Consider the following 15,365-nt stretch of genomic DNA (forward strand, 5'->3'; position numbering starts at 1 on the left):
CACTTGACTGCTCGTCCCTTTCAACCATCCTTGGAAAAGTATGCATCCCTTAGAAATCAATGATGGAAAAATTCCAGGATCCATCCCCCCGCCCAGTCCCAGAGCAGCCCCCCTCATATCCACAGAAAAAATGGAACAGACTCCAGGAATTTTTAAAATACCATATTTTTAATCCTTAAAAAATACCAGGAACACTATGTCCCGAACCTCACCCTGCATCCAGAAAAATCCTCTTCCCTCTTCTCCATAAAATTAATATTAGCATAAATAATTCTGCTATGCCAAGGGCATTCCTGCCCTTAAAATTCCATGATTTCCATGGCACCAGCTATGTACAGGTATGATACACGTGGGCTCCCCTAACTGCTCTGCTGGGACAAAACTCATCAAACTGCTTTTTAATTAATGCTTTACATGATTTTAAAATTTTTCAAAATTATTTCTAAGTTTGTGGTTTGCTTTTTTTGTTTTTTTTTTTTTTTTGGGCGGGATTTTTAATATTTCCCCCCCTCCTTTCCTTCCTGTTTTTAGAAGAATTATGTACAGCTGGACACGGGAGATTTGGCATTTAAGGTGCTTGAAATCACAAGAATTTCATTCAGTGCATTCAGACTAATTAACGCCTCTGCTTAATTACTCCTGTTAACGAAGGCAGTTTGAGAGCTGCGGCCAGCAGAGCCCGGGATCTGCGACAGCTCCGCCACGGGAAGGAGCAATCCATGGGGGATTCTTTGGGATAATATTTTTATTTTAAGGAGTTTTCCAGCTCCACATCAGGGACCCCTCGCGTCGGTGTCCCCTCGTCCCCACTGCTGCCACCTTGGTGAAATCCCAGGTGGAAGCACTTCCGAGGAGATTTTTGGGGAATTTTTGGTTGATTTGAGGCTTTTTTTTTATGGAATCCCAGTTGAAAGCACCTCTGAGGATGTTTTTTTGGGACCTTTTTGGTTGGTTTGTGGTGTTTTTAATGGAACCCCAGTTAGAAGCACCTCTGAGGTGAATTTTGGGGCATTTTCCATTGGTTTGAGGGTTTTTTTTTTTATGGAATCCCAGTCGAAATCACATCCGACGAGTTTTCTGGGGAATTTGCAGTTGGTTTGAGGGTTTTTTTTATGGCTTTTAAGTGCTGTTCTCTCATCCTGCTGCAAAGCCAAGCTCAGCCCCCAAATCCCTCGGGGTCTTGGGAGTCTCCGGAGCTGGGAGGGGGCTCCTGGCCCCGGCAGAGTCACTCCATCCCGTGGGAATTCTGCTCCCGCTCGGCCGCGCGCCGGCGGCTCCCGCTCTTGAAGAACCCGAGCTGAGGGGAGGGAAGAGAAACAAAATCCCGCTGTTATCCCAGGGGATTTCAATGGGATAGCAGCTGGAAGTTGGTCCTGGATGTCATTTATATACGGGAAAGGGGTTTTGGAGGGGGTTTTGAGGATTCTTGGTGGTGTTTAGGAGTTGTTAGCGTGCTGGACATGGATCCAGAGGGTTTCTCCATGCGTGGGAATCTCCAAAAATCCCCCAAAAGCTGCTCACCTTCCAGAGCGCCAGGACCAGCAGGGCCAGGAGCAGGAGACCTCCGAAGGTGCTCCCAAGGATGATCCAGATGGGAATCTGCGATTCCTCGGGCTTGGAGATCTCAAAGGTGACCTGGAGGAGAGAAAACACTGCAGATTCCAGGCAGGAATGGCAGGGGAAAGGGGATAACGGGAATGCTGAGCAGCCCTTCCTTTGGGAATGGCTCCACCAAGGATTTGGCTGTTTTCCCTGTGGAATTTGGAGATTCCAGTATCAGAGCTTGGCCTCAACTGCACTGAGTTTTTCCAGACCTGGGTCCCTCTCCATCCCAAGGGGATCAGGGCAGGGTGTGGCAGCATCCCGAAATTCTGGGTGCCCCCCATCCCAGGGCTGACCTGGCGGCTGGGATCCTCCTCCCGGAAAACGAAGGGGCTCCGGAAGCGCCGCTGGAGCGCGGCGATCGTGGTGAGCTTCAGTGCCTTGAACTTCAGCTGCACGGAGAGGGCTGGGGTGAGCATTGCACGTGGAAAAGGAGCCCCAATTCCCGACAGGATCCATCCCATCCCCATGGGCTGGGGTGAGCATCCCCCGTGGAAAAGGAGCCCCATTCCCCACAGGATCCATCCCATCCCCATGGGCTGGGATGAGCATTCCACGTGGAAAAGGAGCCCCCATTCCCAACAGGATCCATCCCATCCCATCCCCATGGGCTGGGGTGAGCATTCCACGTGGAAAAGGAGCCCCATTCCCCACGGGATCCATCCCATCCCCATGGGCTGGGATGAGCATTCCACGTGGAAAAGGAGCCCCCATTCCCCACGGGATCCATCCCATCCCCTCGGCTTTGTATCCATAGGGATTCTCTTTGCATCCATGGGAGAGGAGGATGCAGGGCAGGCAGGAAGTGAGGCAGAACAACAGCAAAAAAAGAGGTTTTAGATTACTTAAATTTGCATTAATTAATACATTATGGAATTAAATAATCCAAAATGCCACACTATGGATGCACAATCCAATAGGATAATCGGCTTTGGGAGCAACAACCACCCCATACATTCCTGGGCTTCCTGGGGAGGGGAAAATCCCAGATTTTTGGGGTGCGAGGGTTCCTTTGGGGCATTTCTCCCTGAAATCCACATTTTCTGGTGAGCACTCACTGCTTTCAGAGACTTCATCCACAGATTCCCACGCAGGTGCAGGTTCAGCTCCTCGTTGGGGGCCAATTTCACCTCGCAGTCGATGGAAACCACGTCGGAGTTGCTGTGGTTCTGCAAAGGGAAATGTGGGATCACAGCTGGAGAAGGAGGGAAAATCCCATTGAGGGAGGGAGGATCCCACGTGTCCATCCTCCTCTGTGGCTAAATCCCCCCCTTCTTTAAATTTTCTCCCCCTTTTTCACCCCAAACTTCCCAATTTTGCTGGGTTTTGTGATGCTCTTTCCCTTGGAAAAAAATGATCCTGATCTTTGTGAGCTGGAGAATTCCCTCACTTCCCATAAACCCTGAGTATTAATGGGGCTCAAGTTGCAGTGGCTGAGAGGAAAAATAAAAATAAACTGACCAAAGGGCTTAAAAATCTCCTAAAATTTCCAGCGTGCCCCTCCTATGTCCATGGGCCATCCCTATTCCAGGTTTTTCCCTGTTTTGGGATATCCTGGAGCCAGGGTTGGCCCTGTTCAGGCGAGTACCAGGTGTGGGGTGCGGGACAGGTCCTCCTCCGCCGGGGTTCTCCGGTAGTCAGTGGTGTTCCCCCAGATGCTGCAGGTCGTGTTTTCCTGTGGGAGAAGCCGATGGAATTACAGCATGGACACGGGATCATGGCGGTGGCTTCTCTGTGCCCCCATCCCGAATCAGGGATCCCCAGCACGCCCCAGGATGTGCTGGAGCTGGGATTGAGTTTGGCTCGCTGTGGGATGTGGCTGGAGGACTGGGATCCCATCCTAAACTGCCCTAGAATCCTATCTTAAATAGGGACAGAATCCCATCTTAAACCAGGCTGGAATCCCGTCCAAAACTTGGACAGAATCCCATCCTAAACTGGGCTGGAATCCCATCCTAAATTGGGCTTGAGTTCCATCCTAAACTGGGCTGGAATTCCATCCTAAACCAGGCTTGAATCTCATCATAAACTGGGACAGAATGTCATCTGAAAATGGGCTAGAATCCCATCCTAAAACACACTAGAATCCCATCCTAAACCGGGACAGAATCCCACCCTAAATGGGGATGGAATCCCATCCTAAACTGGGACAGAATGACATCCTAAAATGGCCTAGAATCCACTCCTAAACTGGGCTAGAATTCCATCCTAAACCATGCTGGAATCCCATCCTAAACTGGGACAGAATGTCATCCAAAAACGGGCTAGAATCCCGTCCTAAAACACACTAGAATCCTGTCATAAACCAGGACAGAATCCCACCCTAAACCATGCTGCAATCTCATCCTAAACCGGGCTGGAATCCCATCCAAAACCAGGCTGGAATCCCATCCTAAACTGGGACAGAATGCCATCCTAAAATGGTCTAGAATCCCATTGTAAAATGGTCTAGAATCCCATCCTAAACTGGGCTGGAATCCCATCCCAAACCAGGCTGGAATCCCACCCTAAGCTGGGCGCTGGAATCCCATCCTAAACTATGCTGGAATCCCATCCTAAAATGGTCTAGAATCCCATCCTAAAATGGTCTAGAATCCCACCCTAAACCGGGCTGGAATCCCACCCTAAACCTCCATCCCGTCCTACCTGGTCTGCCCGGAACTCCGTGGGCAGCAGGAGCCGGTTGCCCGCCCGGGTGGCCACGGGCACGGTGATCTTGAGGGTCACCCCTTGCACCGGGAAGAATCCCAGGTTCTGCAGCTGCCAGGGAAGAGCACAGGGATGTGTTGGGATCGGGGAATGGGGATCCCTGCTCCCGGGGCAGACCCCAAATCCAGGAGAACTCAGGGATCCGGTTCCTGCTCACCGTGAAGGTGCAGTGGAAGGGGGGCCCGATGGGGTTGGATGCATCCAGGGAATTGTTGGATCTGATCTCAAAATAGTCCAGGCTTGATGTCCTGTGGGACAAAGAGGTTTGTAGGATTTCCCCTTTCTTTGTAGAATTTCCCCTTTCTCTACAGGACTTTCCCCTTTTCTTTGCAGGACTTTCCCCTTTTCTTTGCAGGATTTCCTCTTTTATTGCAGAGTCTTCCCTTTCTTTATAGGATTTTCCCTTGTCTTTGCAGGATTTCCCCTTTTATTGTAGAATTTTCCCTTTCTTTGCAGGATTTTCCTGCCTTTTAATAAAGCAGAGCCATCCCAGGCCCTGGCTGAGGTTTGGATGTCACAGGAGGTAAATCAATCCCTGCTTTGCAGCTGGAGAGGCGGGAAAAGAGCCAGGAATATCCTGTGGGAACCACTTCAGGAGCACCTGTGATGGCCCCAAATCCCCACATTCTTTAAAATTCTCTCCCTCCTTTCCCACTCCAAAATTCCCAAATTTGATATTTTCTGTGCTGTACTTTCCCTCCAGGTTTTCTCTTCATTCCGAACTGGAGAATTCCCTCGCTCCCCATAAATCCTAAATATTAAAGGAATTTTATTCGAGGCATCTGAGTAAAAAACATAAAATGACTGAAGGGCTGAAAAATCCCCGAAAAATTCCAGCAAGCAGCGCCAGGGAATGTGCTTCGGGATCCCTGATTTTCCCATCAGCAGCTTCCTAAATTATCTCTGCCTTCATCCCTGGCTGTCCCAGACTTGAATTCCCAGTGATTCCACGCTCATCCCACAGCTGAGCTTCCCTCTGATGGTTTTGTGGGATGGCCACTGGCCCAGACACTGGGAACACCTGTTATGGCCATCATTACCTCCAAGAATTCCCTTTTTTTTCCCATGAAAGCTCACCCTCACACCTCTTCAATAAAATTTATGCCTTTAAACATCGGCAGAGTCCAGCTCTCCGCGGCTCGCCAATTTTATAAAAAGCTCTCCCTGACTTTACGGCTCCTGTTTTTTCAATAAACTCCCAAATTAAACCTGGGTTTGAAGGCTGCTCCCAGCTGGTTTTTCCCAAGGGGATTTCCCAATCCATGACCTCCCAGGAGCCAAATCCCATCCCAAACCCCTCACCTGGTGAAGAGCAGGTCGGCCTCGTACTTGAGCTGGAAGTTGAGGTGGGCAACGTTGTCCTCCTTGGTGCTCTCCTTCTCCTCGCTGTCACTGCAACAGCAGCAGGGCCAGGGGGTCAGGCAGGAGCCAAATCTCCCCGGGAATGTTTTTTGGGAATGCTGAACTCTTTTGCTTTTTGGTCAAAGCAGGATTTTATTCTGAGATTTTTATCATTTAAACGATTTGGAGGGAGGTGTCACACCCAGCAGCTTAAAGTGGTGCAGAGGAATCCTCCTCTGCTCTAACAATTGGTGAAACTTTAAAAAATAAATTAATTAATATTAATAATTTAGTTCATTAAGTCAATTATTTATTAATAATTTAATAAATATTAAGTTGATTTAATTTTTCCCTTTCTTTGTAGGATTTTCCCTTTCCTCGTAGGATTTTCCCTTTTTTTGCAGGATTTCGCACATTTCCTTGTGGGAAATCTTTACCTGTGGAGGAGCGAGTAGTAAGGAGAACTTTGTAAAATTATTAGGTGATATTTTTCCTGGGAAATATTTGTGGTGGGAGCATGGATAAGAAAGCAGCAGTGGCTGGAGATCCAGCAGAGCCCGGCAACTTCCACAGGCATGGAAAAATCATGGATGTAAATTCCCAGATAAACAAAAATAGCCAGGTTTGGGAGCACAGGGTAACCCACAGCAACTGGGTCTCCATGGGGTTATTCCATGGAAAAGCTCTGGCTCTGGAGGAAGGAATCCCAAGGAAAGCCAGCTGCATCCTAGGGTGCCCAGAGAAGCTTCCTGGAATTGTCCAAGGTTGGACACCCTGGGATCAGGGAAGGGGTGGGACTGGGTGGGCTTTTGTTCCAGCCCAAACCATTCCATGATTCCGTGATTCCAGAGGGAGAAAGCATCCCCAGACCTGCTGGCAACCATGTAGACCTCCATGCTCTGCAGGAAGACGGACTTGCTGAATTCAAAATCCAGGCGGAAAGCGACCTGCGGAGAAGGGGAAAACACCGGGAAAAACATCGGGAAAAACATCCCAGGGAATAAAATCCCGAGTGCTGAGCGGGGCTGGTGCGGGACCCTGCAGGAGACACAATTCCCAATCCCACCAGAACCGAGTAGAGCAGGATTGCAGGAATTCTCTCAGCCCCTGTGATGGGAGCAACAAGCAGCTCCCTTTGGAAGCAGATCCCTCCAGAGGCCCGGGATCGGCGGGAAGGGGAGGCAGCTGGAGAGAGCCAACACCAATAAAACGGGATGAATGTGATAAATGTCACATCTGCAGTGACCTCAAACCGTCTGGGCCGGCACAGCTGACTGGAATATTAAAGCTCCCGCGGCTCTGGAGCCAAAATTCCATTTCCAGCCTGTCTTTGTTTTGGCAGGAGCGGCACTACCTGATGGCCCACGGACGCATTCCCGACCCCGTAGGTCATGGGCAGCCAGCTCCTCCTGCAGCCACAGGCATCCCACTGGGAGTTTTGGGAGCTTTAAAGCCGAGCCTGCTGCCTGAGGCTCATCCATCATAATCCAGGAAAGGTTTCAGACGGATACAGGAGCTGGGGAGATTTTATCTCCAGATCCTGCTTGTGTTGGTCCCTTTTCCCACGGGTGGCAGGTGGGATTCCATGCGGATCCTGAGTGGATCTCCTCCTCACTATTCTTTTTCCCAACTGAACCCTGAATTTGATGTTTCCCAAGGGTTTATGGCTTATAAAAATGATAAACTGGATCTGGGCTCATCCCAAATACTGGGAACACAAGTTTGGAGGATGCCACCACCCAGGGGGGCTTGGACTGGCTCTGAGCAGGATCCAGAGGCACTTCAGGGCAAGGAAAACATATCAGGTGGGGAAGGAGCCTCATCCTGCAGGGAATCAGCTCAGGAAAGTTCCCATCTGTGGTTTGAAGCCAACATTAAATTTTTCCAAAGGATTTGAGGCAAATTCTGTCACCTGGAGGAGCTGGGTTGGATTCTGGGGCTCTCCTGAGCACCATGGTAGGATCCCAACCATCCCAGCTTCCCTAAGATGCCTTTCAAACTCCAAAAGGGAAGAAACCAAAAGTTTATCTTCAAAATCCTGCTCAGGGCTGCCCAGATGTGACCCTGGGGGCAGAAGGTCCATGTGACAGCAGAGTGGGAAGTTGGGAATGTCCTACCTTGGCCTTGGCTCGGAAGAAGGGGTAGCTGATGTTGCACACCCTCCTGGTGGGGTGTCTGTCATCACTGGCACAGTCGATGTTGATGTCGCTGTCGTCCTGAAACGGGACACAAAGTCCTGTCCATGGAGTGTCCAGGACACTGGGAATGAGCCCTGGCTCTTTGGGAAACTGGGAACACCAGAGGGGCTCAAAACAGGCCTTGGCTTTGGGGAAACAACCAACCAATGGGCAACCAATGGCATGCCAATGGCCTACCAAATAATGGCCAGCCAAAGGCCAACAAAATAATGGCCAACCAGTGGCCAACCAAAGGCCAACCAATGGACAATCAACCAATGACCAACCAACGAAAATCCAACCAACCAATGACCAACCAATTGATAACCAACAACCAAAACCCAATCAACCGATGACAAGAACCAATGACCAACCAATCAACAAATAACCAACCAACCAACCAACCAATGACCAAAACCCAACCAATGAATCACCAAAACCCAACAAAACACCAGCCAACCAATGACCAACCAACCGATGACCAAAACACAACCAAAACCCAATCAACCACTGGTCAACAAACTAATGAATGAAGGAAGGATACAACCACCAACCAACCACCAACCTGAACCCAACCAAAGGACCATGCAAGCAACCAGCCAGTCATCCAAACCACCCTGCTCGCTGCAGCTGGGAATTCTTCCCATGCATTTGTTATGTTCCTGGAAAGGACCATCTCTAGGAAGCAACTCCCAGTTTCCTGATTTAAATCCTCTTTATGAATTTAATTACAGCAGTGAATGAATTTAACTGCGGTGAATGAATGAACCTGATTATTCCTGGAATTCCTGATTTTTCTGTGATGAGGAGTCGTTGGGAAGCACTGAGAGACAACATGACCTTTTATCCTGCGTGGCCACCAGCTAAGATGGAATTCCCTCACCTCAACACTGACATTCCTGCTGCTGGAACACCTTCCACCTCTCCAGCCATGGGATGTGCTGTCCATCCTCACCATGAGAGGATGGGCTATTCCAGCTTTTATCCCACAAGGGGTGACTTTGAGCTGCTGCCACTGGAAAATTCCTACCCAGGAGCTGGAATATCCCAGCACCAGCCACCAGAAACACCCTGGAGCTTCCTCACACTCTTCTGCTGAAATTATGGATCTTTTGGGGCCACAGCCACTTTTTATTTATAAGACACAGATATCCATCCCCCCTGTGTCCCCTTGATAAAGAGGGACATCCAGGAGCCTGTTATCCATGACTCCTCCATGACCACCTGCAAATATTCCCTACCACCACTGCTGCCCGGTGCTTTCTGTTCCCCACCATCCCAGGGATTTTCCCTGCTCCCCTCACTTCGTTTGGAATAATCTCCAAAAAATGCATTTTTCTTATTTTGTGGGCAGCAAGCCCCACAATTTTCCTTTGGCACGGCTCGGAGAAAAACAAAGGAGATGGGATCTGCGGGCGGGGATGAAGTCATGGGGAGGTGAGGGAAGGCTCAGCAGCATCAGCACATTCTCAAACCTCGCTGGGAGCAGGCAGGAGTCGCACCAAGATCGAGCGAGGGGGGCAGTGACATTTTTGGGGCACTCTGGGACCATCCAGGGAAAGCCATGGAGAGGTGGCATCGCCCGGCTCGGTGCTGAGCTGTGGCCACATTTCCATGATCAGCTCCCACTTCCAGGAGTTATTTCTCAGCTGCAAAAACTCATTCCTGACGGGAACTTGGCCATGTGCAGGGAGTATTTTTAAACAGCAGGAGAAAAATAGAGGGAAATAATTTCCTCTGCATTTGACCTTCGCCCAGTCTCTTAAAACTCAAAACCTTTTTGTATTTCCAAAATAAAGAGCTGGAAGTGCTTAGAAACGGAGCCCATAAACAGCTCTGATTTATGAGGAATGGAGACAGATTTGGGCTCTGCTTTGGGCAGCAGCTTTCTCCTCCGGCCAGGATTAGCAGCCCCTCTGGAAAAGCCTGGAACTGCCCCGGGAGCTCACCCTGGGGATGAGGCTGGCCAACTGGAGGTTCCTGGAGAAGGAGATGTTGAGGACGGTGCTGTAGGCGTTCTCCCCGCGGTTTTCCAGTGTGGCTTCCACGGCCACCCTCCTCCTGCTGCTCTCGATGACGAAGACGGAGGCGTCGAAGGAGAGGCTGAAGGCCGAGCAGTCCGCCCTGCGCAGCGCCCTCCGGCAGAATTCCCTGCAAAACGCGGCATTCCCGGGATTTTACCGCCATGGAGATCCCTGCTCTCCCCCTCTGTCCCGCTGCGCTGAAAGAGGAATTAGGGATTCTTCCCATCGTGCACAATTTGGGGATTTTTGGCCAGTGGTGAGATGCTTTCTCAAATATTATTAGGAGTGCTTGGAACAGCTGGGATGTAGGGAAAAAAAACAGATCCCACGCCAATAGCAAAAGTGGCTCCAAGCTCCACTGTTCAACCTGGCCTTGGACACTTCCAGGGATCCACAGCTTCTCTGGGAATTCTATCCCAGCCTCTCCCCACCCTCACAGGGAACAATTCCTTCCCAATATCCCATTGATCCCTCTTTCACCTAAAGCCATTCCCTGCGTCCTGTCCCTCCATCCCTTGTCTCCAGTCTCTCTCCAGCTCTCCTAGAGCCCCTTTAGGCCCTGGAAAGGCCTCTGAGCTCTCCAGGTGAGCATTCTCAGCTCTCCCAGCCTGGGTCCAGAGGGGCTCCAGCTCTTGGAGCAGCTCTGGGGCCTCCTGTGGATGCAACCTTTAATAGCTCTGTAACCACGGAGCTGCAGTGCAGAATTATTTCCATGAGTCAAGCCCGTAATTGCCAGGTGGGTAATGCCAGCCTTGCAGTTATTCCCTGGTATTTCCTGATTTGTATCCCTGGAACTCATCACCATGGCACCAAATATTCGCTGGTTTGTGGATTCCCCGAAAAACCACAGGCAGGGAGTAGGGAGAGGCTCAGAAGTGCCAAGGAGCACCTCATGGAGGGCTTGGATGAACCTTGTGGTGATGCTGGATGAAAGACCAGTGACGTCAGAATTTACAGAACACAGACTGGGGCTGGATTTTTGGAGCCTCCCCCAGCTGGTGACACTCCTGGAGGATGCTCTGGGTCACCTACTCACATGGCACTGGGAATGTCACTCCTGGCATCCAGCACCAGGTCGGGGACACAGTGCTCATCCTCATTGCAGCCATTCCAGAAGGGGACCTGAGGGGACAACGAGAGCAGCTCGGTGACAATTCTGCCAGGGATAAATCTGCCCTGGTGCCTTGGGAGGTGGTACTTTGGGAGGTGGCACCTGGGAGGTGGCACTGGGGATGTGGCATTTGGGAGGTGACACCTGGGATGTGGCACCTCAGAGGTAGAACTTGGGGAGGTGACACTTTGGGGTGTGGCAGTTGGGAGGTGGCATTTTGGGAGTTAGAACTTTGGGAGGTAGCACTTTGGGAGGTAGCACTTTGGGAGGTAGCACCAGGGAGGTGACATCATGGACGTGACATTTTGGGAGGTGGGATTGGGAAGGTGAATCTGGGAAGGTGTCACCAGGGAGGTGTCAGCTGCTACCTACAGAGACCCTGAGGGAGGTGGGCCACCCATCGTCCAGCATGGGGCCGTGCTCGGGGTGCTCCAGCTCGTAGTCGATGGAGAACGTCACTGGCTTCACGTAATCCGCCGAGTCCTGGGGCACAGGGAGAGCACTGAGAGGAGCCCCCAGGGCTGCCTGGGCTGGGGCACCCATCAGGGTGTCCCCAAAAGTCACACACCTGTCCTGCAGCCCCAGCTCACGGCTGGGATGTAACAGAAACCAGATCCCATCTCCAAGGTTGCTCCCAGCCCCATCCACCCTGGCCTTGATTGCTTCCAGGGATCCAGCGGCAGCCACAGCTCCTCTGGGAACTTCATCCCAGCCAGGAATTCCTTCCCAATATCCCACCTAGCCCTGCCCTCTGGAAGCCCCTAGGAGCTCCTGTCGTGCCTGCCCCGGGGTGCAGAGAGATGCTCTGAAGGGAGATGTTCTTAAGGGCTAAATCACGAGCTCCAGCTCCATTTCCAGCCTCCAATTTCCCAAAAGTTCACGGCAGTTCAGCCGGGGCTTGGGGCTGGGCCAGTCTGGCAGCTCAGGCCTGCCTGGCTTCCACGAGATTCTCCTCATTCCCTGGGAATGTTTGGGTTTGGCCAGGTTTGTGCATCAGCTGTTCCCTGCAAGCGAGGGATGCACCAGCTCTGCACCCTGGGGTGGGACCACGCTGGGACACAGGGGGACACCACCCGGGGCTGGCACAGCGACACTCCATTCCCCATGGAAAAACAACGGGCATTCCTGATTTTGGAGCAGGAAAAGCAGCCTGACCCTGGGATGAGGAGCACACACGCTCCCCGAGGACACGGCTGGTGGAACGGAGCACGTGGAGGCTGATGTCACTGCTTGGGGACCCAGCAGCTGCCACGTGCTGGCAGCTCCGTCCCTGACCACATCAAACCGGCGGGGAGGAATCCAGCAGGATGACTCCAGCGGGATGAGGCTCGGGATGCTGGAGAGAAGAACATCTCCTGCTGCACACTCACCAGGACGTGGAAGGGCAGGGTGTGGCAGAGCTCCTGCCCGGCGGGCAGCACCAGCGCCCGCGGTGCCGCCCTGCCGTCGTCCAGGTGTGCCCGGGGCGAGTAGCGGCGCTCGTCGATGGTCGTGTTGTACCTGAGCCCTGCAAGGACGGGCCCAGCTCAGCCATGGGGCCACACACCCTGGGCAAAGAGTGGCCCCAAGGTCCATTCCCTGCTGAGGGAAATCCCAGGCAGTTCAGAAAAGCTTCCCATCTACAAGCAAAGGGTTTGGGGAATGAATTATTGCAAGGCCATGGGTAAAATCTGTGCAGGCGTGGAGTTGTTTGCCTCTCAAGTGTTCCTGTGCTGGTCTGGAGGAATTGGAGCTCACAGATCACCTGGATGATTTATGGAGGTTCTTTGGTGCCTGCACTGCTGTTGGAAAGCAAGAGGAGATTCCCAACCCAGCAGGGATTTCAGAGAACCACAGAATCTCAAAACGGTTTGGGAAAGGACCTTAAATCTCATCTCACTGCAGCCCCTGCCATGGCAGGGACACCTTCCACTGTTCCAGGGTGCTCCTAGCCCTGTCCAGCCTGGCCTTGGACCCATCCAAGGGCAGCCACAGCTTCTCTAGGAATTCCATTCCATCCCAGCCCCTCCCCACCCTCACAGGGAACAATTCCTTCCCAATATGCCATCTGTCCCTCTTTCAGCTTAAATCCATTCCCTGTGTCCTGTCCCTCCATCCTTTGTCCCTCTCCAGCTCTCCTGGAGCTCCTTTAGGTCCTGGAAGGGACTCTGAGGTTTCTCTGGATTCTCTTTTCCTGGCTGGACACCCTCAGCTCTCCCAGCCTGGCTCCAGAGCAGAGGGGCTGACTCTTTATTTCCAGGGGAAATAAAGGTAAAATCAAATAAATAAGGAAATCCCACTCAGATCTTATCCCACAGGGACAAGCAGCAGGGAGAAAAACACTGGATTTGACAGCAAAAAACAAAACCCTTGCTGTGGGCAATGGGAGTTTTTCCTTGGCTTTGATCCTGATTTTCCTTGGACGGTGTTTGCTGCTGGCTCACAGGGGCCGAGCCGCTATCGCCTCCCTGCTCCACTGACTCCCGGGAATCCGCCGGGGATCACTCGGGGTCACGGCTCCATCCAAGGGTTTAACAGAGGGCTGGCCAGCTCCAGATTCCCTGGGATGTTGTGGAAAATGCACATCTGGCCGGCAGATGTGGCCTGCTGCTGCAGCGGGAGGGAAGGATGAGCCCTGCGCAACGCGGGCCGGGCACATCCTCTCCTGTTCCGCTGCAGGGACATTCCCGTCACCCAGAGCAGGGAAAGGCAAATCCCAGGAGAGCTCAGCCCAGGGAACAGGTGAGAGATAGGTGGGATTTATCCTGGGGGGGTTTCTTTGGCAGAACAACCACCAGAACCCGGAGACTCGGCCGGGACAGGGACAAACGTGAGTGACACCAAAGTGGCAGAAGGACACGTGAGCTCCTCCAAGCTCCTGGGGGGTTTCCTGTCACAGACACATTTTATGAAAAATCCTTTCCTTAGAATTTTTCCTCCTGAGAAGCTGGGAGGCCTCAGGAACAAAATGTAAACAATGGTTATCTGCTGCTGTGGAATGCAACAGGTGCATCTGGGATTGGTCTCTTGTGGTGGTTTCTAATTAATGGCCAATCACAGTTCAGCTGTCTGGACTATCTCAGTCAGTCACAAGCCTTTGTTATTATTCTTTCTTTTTCTATTCTTATCTAGCCTTCTGATGAAATACTTTCTTCTATACTTTTACTATAGTTTTCATATAATATATATCATAAAATAATAAATCAAGCCTTCTGACACATGGAGTCAGATCCTCGTCTCTTCCCTCATCCAAGAACCCCTGTGAACACCATCCCATTTCCATCCCAAAAGTTGGGTTTTCCATGGGGCTGGGGACCTGAGCAAGGCAGGAATTGGGGTCCTTACCCACGCTGGCAGTCTGGAAGTGAGCGGAGAGGAAGAGGGCGGTGAAGCAGACGAAGGCCCTCATGCAGGTGGCCTCCTTCCCGTTGCGCCTGCAGTCCTTGGTGAAGATGTTGATCTTGGGGGGCTCGAAGCGGAGGCTGGCGTTGATCTGCACCACGCTGCGGGACCTGCGGGGTGGGGAGAGGGCACGGGATGGGCTCTGGCTTGGGATGGGACATCCTGGAGTCTCCCACAGCTCCAGCTTTGCCTTTTTGGCTCCTTTTCCCTCCTTTTCGCAGGACGTTGGGAAGACCGAAGGCGCTCTCCAAGCAGAGCCCAGGGTGACGCATCTCGGGTGGGCACAGCCACCCTACATCCCAACAGCTTCAAGGGACCCTCCAAAAATTATTAATTAATATTTGAAAATATTGTTCTAATTAAACCAGACTGGAAGGAGCCTGGGCAAATCCCCAAAAATTAATTTGGAACTTCTGGAGAACCATGGATGAAACTCAATGGAGAACCATGGATGAAACTCAATGGAGAGCCAATTCTGGCATCTTTTTAGGTCCTGTGGGTATTGAGATCCCACAGCCCCGTTGGACAGGGGCTGGTTGTTCAAGAAAGACGGCTCAGATTGTTGTGAGACCAGTTTTTCCTGGAAAAATTTTGGCATGATTTGGGCAGAGGAAATCGGGAGAGGGCACCAAGGATCCCTGGCTCACCAGAGCACCACGGCGCTCCCCAGCGAGCCCACGGCCAGGTCCACGAGCCCGTCCTCGTTCAGATCCAGCTGCCCGTGGATGCTGCATCCAAAATACATCAGGCCCGGGGCTAGGTCGGCGGCCGCGATCCGCTGGAAAGGAATGGGAGCAATCCAGGCTGGATTCCAGCAGGAGCATCCCTGCCTGCCAAGGCTTTGCCAGGCTGACTCCGCCTCGCCGCTGAAAATCCCCCGTTCCAAGAGAACATGCTAAACATGGCTCTCCAGGGAATTTCTCTTTGGAAAAGAGAAAGCATTTGCTTCGAGAGCAATTTCTCTTTGGAGACACCATCCGAGGTTGCAACTGGATTTACCCAGCATGTTTAACATTTATC

The 15,365-nt window shown here is 51.9% G+C and overlaps 1 protein-coding gene across 1 annotated transcript in view; it reads right to left on the reverse strand.

The window, feature by feature from the left end:
- Window positions 1-149: 149 nt before the first annotated feature.
- ITGA11 (integrin subunit alpha 11) overlaps window positions 150-15,365 on the reverse strand; it is a 40,184-nt gene continuing 24,968 nt past the window's right edge. Inside the window, exons 15-30 of the mRNA XM_063170019.1 lie at window positions 14,993-15,123; window positions 14,289-14,455; window positions 12,335-12,471; window positions 11,337-11,447; window positions 10,890-10,975; window positions 9,779-9,980; window positions 7,770-7,868; window positions 6,523-6,599; window positions 5,614-5,703; window positions 4,469-4,559; window positions 4,249-4,362; window positions 3,191-3,277; window positions 2,661-2,771; window positions 1,899-1,994; window positions 1,522-1,635; window positions 150-1,297 (exon numbers count right to left, since the gene is read on the reverse strand). Coding sequence (XP_063026089.1) covers window positions 1,226-1,297; window positions 1,522-1,635; window positions 1,899-1,994; window positions 2,661-2,771; window positions 3,191-3,277; window positions 4,249-4,362; window positions 4,469-4,559; window positions 5,614-5,703; window positions 6,523-6,599; window positions 7,770-7,868; window positions 9,779-9,980; window positions 10,890-10,975; window positions 11,337-11,447; window positions 12,335-12,471; window positions 14,289-14,455; window positions 14,993-15,123 — 1,785 coding nt within the window. The 3' untranslated portion in view covers window positions 150-1,225. The remainder of the gene's footprint in view (window positions 1,298-1,521; window positions 1,636-1,898; window positions 1,995-2,660; window positions 2,772-3,190; window positions 3,278-4,248; window positions 4,363-4,468; window positions 4,560-5,613; window positions 5,704-6,522; window positions 6,600-7,769; window positions 7,869-9,778; window positions 9,981-10,889; window positions 10,976-11,336; window positions 11,448-12,334; window positions 12,472-14,288; window positions 14,456-14,992; window positions 15,124-15,365) is intronic.

This window comes from Melospiza melodia, chromosome 15 (assembly GCF_035770615.1).
Source record: "Melospiza melodia melodia isolate bMelMel2 chromosome 15, bMelMel2.pri, whole genome shotgun sequence".
In the NCBI taxonomy this organism is placed as follows: Eukaryota; Metazoa; Chordata; class Aves; order Passeriformes; family Passerellidae; genus Melospiza; species Melospiza melodia.